General features: G+C 48.6%; 2 protein-coding genes across 3 annotated transcripts in view; one reads left to right on the top strand and one right to left on the bottom strand.

Moving 5' to 3' along the window:
* The window catches only part of MTHFR (methylenetetrahydrofolate reductase (NAD(P)H)), a 14,230-nt gene extending 14,049 nt beyond the window's left edge, over positions 1 to 181 (bottom strand). Inside the window, exon 1 of the mRNA XM_012662520.1 lies at positions 143 to 181. The gene's annotated coding sequence lies outside the window, so the exon portion shown is untranslated. The remainder of the gene's footprint in view (positions 1 to 142) is intronic.
* Positions 182 to 439: 258 nt separating this feature from the next.
* The window catches only part of CLCN6 (chloride channel, voltage-sensitive 6), a 32,067-nt gene continuing 26,523 nt past the window's right edge, over positions 440 to 5,983 (top strand). For both annotated transcript variants that reach the window (XM_012662643.1, XM_012662640.1), the window contains exons 1-2: positions 440 to 599; positions 1,758 to 1,817. In XM_012662643.1, coding sequence (XP_012518097.1) covers positions 513 to 599; positions 1,758 to 1,817 — 147 coding nt within the window. In that variant the 5' untranslated portion in view covers positions 440 to 512. The remainder of the gene's footprint in view (positions 600 to 1,757; positions 1,818 to 5,983) is intronic.

Below are 5,983 nucleotides of genomic sequence, written 5' to 3'. Positions count from 1 at the left end.
GGGGTGCACGGAGGGGCGGGAGCCCCCCCAAATAAAGGGGCGGGCCGGCCTCCAGCGCTCCCCGCCCACAACCAAGTGCCCGCCCCCGGATGGGTGTTCGCTGGCTCCCACCCCGGCGATCCCAGGCCTCGCAGAGACTCACCCTCCGGCACCGGGTGACTCAGAACGCACGCTCGCCCGTCGCAGCGGAGGGACAGCGGTGGGGGCGCGTGGGGGCGGGGTGTGGCGCAGGTGTCAGGTTTCTAAGGGGGGGGGCTGAGAGGGCGGATACCACTCAAGCAGGCGACCGGAAGCTCTGCCTCCAACATGGCCGCGCCCAGGGATCTGGTTGGAAGCTGTCCCTTTACCGTCATGTGACGTAAGCCCTCGCCCCACCCGTCTGCAGCCACTCCCTGTCTCTGTCCCCAAGCTCGAGAGGGCCACGTGACCGTCTCGGGGCCAGTCACGTGAGGCGCGGATCCCGGCTGGGAGGGGGTTGGCAGAGGGGTCCGGGGTGGCAGTGAAGGAGGAAGATGGCGGGAAGCAGGGGGTCCCCGTGCTGCTGCTGCAAGTTGTGCTGCTGCTGCGGTGAGCGTGAGACCCGCACCCCCGAGGAGCTGGTGAGGAGCTGGCGGGGCAGTGCTGGGGAGGGGGCGGTTGCTATGGGACTGCGAGCGGCGTTGCTGGGGGTGGTGCCGGGCCGAGCTGGGCCTGCAGGTGGCAGCGGGTGGGGCTTGCGGACTGCAGCCTGGGTTCTGGAAGCCTCTGCGCTGCGTCACATGCCCAAGTCCGGGGTCTTTTCTCATAACCCTTCCTGGAATCTGAGGGAGAATTCAGGCTAGCTTCAGTTAATCCCGTCCATATTTTGTTTTATTTCCATCTGAAAAGAGTTTTGAATGAAACAAGCGTTTTGCAGAATGAGCTCCTTCGCAGGAATTCGTGCTTATCATGCAGCTGGCTTACTTTCTTCAGCCCTTGCTCCCTCTATCCCTCACCCTTTCTGGGTCACTGACAATCCAGCTTCCCTCTGCAGAGCACCCTGGGAAAACTTGAGTTGTGTCCCCAGAGTTGACAGGTCCCTTCTGATTTCAAATTCAGCGCATTGTCAGATGAAACGTGAATTTTTCCCCCCTTAAGCTGGCATCCGACATCTTTGAGGTGTCCTGAAGACGAGTGGTTATTTGGAGAATGTACCAATAGAAAGAAGAGCTCAGCTAGATGACTGTAGATCCTCACCCACATAGCCCCCCACCCCAAAAGTTTTTCTTCTTTCTTTCTTTTTTTTTTTTTTAAGTCAGGGCAAGGGGACATAGAGTGATGGAGAGGATGTGGCTATTTTTTTTTTTTTTGAGACAGTTCTTACTCTGTTGCCCTGGCTACAGTGCAGTGGCGTCATCATAGCCCACTGCATCCTCAAACTCCTGGGCTCAAGCGATCCTCTTGCCTCAGCCTCCCAAGTAGCTGGGACTATAGGCACACACCACTACACCAGGCTAATTTTTCCTATTTTTAGCAGAGATGGGGTCTCGCTCTTGGTCAGGCTGGTCTTGAACTCCTGCCCTGAAGCGATCTTCCTGCCTCAACCTCCCAGAGTGTTAGGGTTACAGGCATGAGCTACCACACCCAGGCACCCCAGAAGTTTTTTTTTTGCCATCTTGTTCCCGTTTGATGATGGCTCCAGATGATTTGGAAGTGAGCAACTGATTTCAATAAATACTTCTGCCTCCTTCCACTCTTAGCCACTAAAAAGGGCTCCCTCTATGGATCTGTTTTTCTAGACCATCCTTGGAGAAACACAGGAGGAGGAGGATGAGATCCTTCCTAGGAAAGACTATGAGGTGAGATGCTAAGATGCTATCTTGGGTAACTAAAGTAGTGAGTGGCCTGGTCACTTCAGGTGGAAGCACTGTGATTCCAACCAGTGATGCTCTTTGATCTTCTGTCCCAGGGAGTGAGAGGGTAAGAGATAACTTTCTTCTGGGAAAGGGGCTGTTTAACAAGCCCTTTTCTCACCTTAAACCCAAAACGAGGTCTAATGTCTTTATGCTTTTATAGATCTGTGGCACCTTAACCTGGACAGCATATGTATTTGCCATCTAACTGTTTGCCTTTACAACTTACAGAGACCCAGAGTGAAAGCCACTGACAGTGTATGTTCCTAGTAGGCATGTGCTCCTAACTTGTTATGGAGGCCTTGCTTCTCTTCTGAGAGAGCTCAGTTTTCAGACGATTGTCTTCCTGCCCAAGCAGTTTCTCTCAGAAGTGTTCTTGGTTGTAGTTGCCAGTTTCCAGTATGGAACTCTTAGAGTACGTGCGTTTTTCCTAAGGCCAACACTGCTGGGGTGGAACTTAAAAAGGTTGACTTTTTATCATTTAACCAGTTCATGTCTTTTCCATGACTTTTGAAAGGACAAAAGCCATGGTTGTGACAGAAAATTCTTGAACTATATACAAAAAGAAGGTAGAGAAAAACCTATAACCCCACTCATTAAAAGATGGCTATTAACATCTTACTAAATGTCCTACTGCATCCTTATGCATGTTTATATACATGCTTTTCTTAAGTAACAAAATTGAGAGTCTACTAATTATACTATTTTAATCTGTCCTGCTCCTCCTCCACTTTTTAACAATTGTTATTATTGTTGTTATTTTTATTATTATTATTATTTTTTGAGACAGGGTCTTTTGCCCTGGCTAGAATGCAGTGGTGTCATCATAGCTCACTGCAACCTCAAACTCCTGGGCAAAAGCGATCCACCTGAGTAGGTGGGACTACAGGTGTGTACCACCGTGCCTAACTAATTTAAAAAATTTTTTTTTAGAGACAGAGGTCTCACCCAGGCTGGTCTTGAACTCTTGGTCTCAAACATTCCTTGGCCTCCCAAAGTGCTGGAATTATAGGATTTGTAGTGTAGTATGGGTTTTTTTTTTTTAACGTTTATTGTTGAGAATTTCAAACATATACAAAAATGGACAGAATAGTCTACTAAAGCCCCTGTCCTCGTCACACAGATTCTACAGTCATTCAGCTCGTGCCCAACCTTGTTTTGTCTATGTTTTCATCATCCACTTCTCCCTTCCCACATTATTTTGAAGGAATTCTATATATCATACCATTTCACCCATAAATAATTTGCTGTGCATATCTAGAGGATAAGGACTTTATTTTTTTAGCGTAACACAATACTATTGTCACATCTAAAAAAAAAAAAAGTAACAATTCCTTGCCATCAAATACCCATTTTTTAGTTTTCTTATAAATGTCATATATATTTTAACTTTGTTTTAATCAGGTTCTAAGTAAGGTCCTCCCACTGCATTTATTTGATATATCTTTTAAATTTCTTTTAATCTATAGATTCCTCTTTCATCTCCCACCCTTGTATTTGACAGCATAATTAGGACCCTGGAATTTTCTACCGTCTGGATTTTGCTGGTTGTACCCCATGGTACTATACATGGTATAGTTTAATATGCTACTCTAATGGGACTGCTTTTAATGAATCACAAAGCACTGTATCCACTGCTGCATTTTCTCCTATTTCTTAAGTATTTGTTTCCTTATACACAGCTGGGAGGTTTGCAGGAATTAGTGTGAGATGTTCCGTGTTGTGCTGTCACCTTGCACTCTTTCACCGAGCCCTGTTGTGTACTCCTGACTGTGTTAGTACGACTAAGCCTGTCTCGCAGCCTTCATCCTGCTTCCAGGAGTTCACTGAGGCTTCTCCACAGACCCTGCTGTTGTTGCTTAGGTTCCTTCACTCCTTCCACTAATGTTTATAATACACTTGGCCTTCAGCTGATATGCATATTCATGTAAATTTTATGGGTTAATGTTTTTTCTTGTGAGTCATTAATGTTTCTCAATTAACCATCTCTGAGTATGAGCTTCTTGAGAGCATTTGCCCTGTATAAGAGCAAATTCAGTTAGGCACTTAATCAAAAAAGTCTACTTGGATTTTATTTATTAAGGGTCAACTAGAAAAACCTTCTGTTGAAAATATTTCTAAAATGTTCTCCTTCTCCTTCCTGCCTCAGGAAGAGTTCATTGCACATACTTGACTTTCATTATAAATTTACAAGATGTTAGAATTCCCGTTTTGACATCCATTCTCATTATAGTTGGTTTGAATAATAACTTCCCAGCTGTGTGATGTGCCATTGCACACAGTAATGCTTTCGTGCAGGTCACAGAGCCTGTATTGCTCCTTTGAGTTAGGAAGCAGCACCCATTAGAGTAGAAGACTTAGAATTAAAGGCCTTCCCCTCTGGACCATAGCAACATCCCTAGCTCATGGCCAGTCTAAGGTGCTTTTTGTATGAGCACTACGGTGTTCTTTCCCGGTTAAATTTGCGCTGTGTCACCTCCACTTGCCCTCATGGCCAGGTGCCATTCTGCTCATAACCATGTGCAACAGCCCTGTAGGACACCTATAAAATTTCATTTAAGGCTGGGCGCAGTGGCTCATGGCTGTAATCCTAGCACTCTGGGAGGCCCAGTCAGGAGGATCGCTTGAGGTCTGGAGTTTGAGACCAGCCTGAACAAGAGCACAGCCTCGCCTTTACTTAAAAAAATAGAAAAATTGGCTGGGCGTGGTGGCGTGCGCCTGTAATTCTAGCTACTCGGGAGGCTGAGGCAGGAGGAGCACTTGAGCCCAGGAGTTTGAGGTTGCTGTGAGCTAGGCTGACGCCATGGTGCGCTAGCCCAGGTGACAGAGCCAGATTCTGTCTCAAAAAAAAAAAAAAGGAATCATGGTGACTGCAGAGCCACCATGGCAACCACAGGCAGGCCGACAGAGTGCACAGGACCATTTGGCAGTGTGATGGAGAAAATAAGACAGATACTTAAAAACGAAACAAAACACTACTCTTGGACAGCAACGGCAAACGCATAGTGAAAATCAATGTGTGGTGACATGGTGCAACAGAGGAATGATCAGGTCAGGTTCATTCCTTTCAGGGAATGTCCACCACCGGTAAGACCGGTGGACTTAACCATCTGGGGTTCTAGACTCTTTCTGAGAATCGGCTGAAATCACTGCTCCTCTCCCCTGAAACACACACAAGTGCACAGTACACAGAATACACATGGTTGCATCCAAGATCAAGGCATGGATTCCAGAATAAAAACCCTTGCGCCAACGCTTTCTCTTACTAGGATGCTCGTTTTGACTATGACCTAAAACTCCAGATTCCCAGTGAGGATGGTGGTGGGGAGCGAGGAGGGGGCCAATGGTGAGAGCAGCAGGCTGGCCTTTCTCCTGTATTGGAGGAGTGCCTCATTACTGCCTGCTGGAACAAACCCTAGAGCGGGGGAGGAGGCTGAACCACCTGCAAACTCTGCTCTTCAAAGACATTGCATTCTTAGTATGTGCCAGACACGTGCCGTATTATTACGCCTTCTCTTAACCAACACCCACCATTTATCCATTTTAAGCCGGGCTCCCACACCCCCCTGGGTTTTAACTGTGGTTTAACATGTTTGTCTCCCCTCTCTGCACCCCAGTTCCCTGAAACCAGGACCCGTATGCTGCCTGTGGTACGCCCCGTGCTTGGCACACAGTAATAACAGCCAACACTCGCTGAGCACCAAGGGGCCAGGCGCTGTCACTCCGTTCTCAAAATAACCCTCTGCCATTTACTGAGCTCTTACTTAGACTGCGCCAAACACCAGGATATTAAGCCCACCCTCCCGGAAGGGTCCCGGCGGCCAGCCGTGCGCAGCGGGACGCAGTGGGCACCGGGACGGCAGTGCCAGCGGCCCACCGCCCGTCTCCAGGTGCTCGCCGGGGAAGCAGGTTTAAAAGGCTGGAGCCAAAAGCCTCTTCGGTGCCCGGGTACCCGGAAGGCCAGGAATTGAATCACCAGGTCACTGGGACACCAGCCGGGCGCGGGCCCAGGGCGGTACAGGGGTCTGGACCCCTCATCTCCGCGGCCCCTCAGTCCAGGTAGGGGGCCGCAAGTGAGTCTTAGCGGGAGGGTTGGGGGTCGCTGGGGGGGG

Source organism: Propithecus coquereli, unplaced genomic scaffold (genome assembly GCF_000956105.1).
Source record: "Propithecus coquereli isolate 6110/MARCELLA unplaced genomic scaffold, Pcoq_1.0 Scaffold77, whole genome shotgun sequence".
Lineage (NCBI taxonomy): Eukaryota > Metazoa > Chordata > Mammalia > Primates > Indriidae > Propithecus > Propithecus coquereli.
Note: the sequence above shows the minus strand (reverse complement) of the source record. Positions and strands in the feature narration are given on the sequence as shown.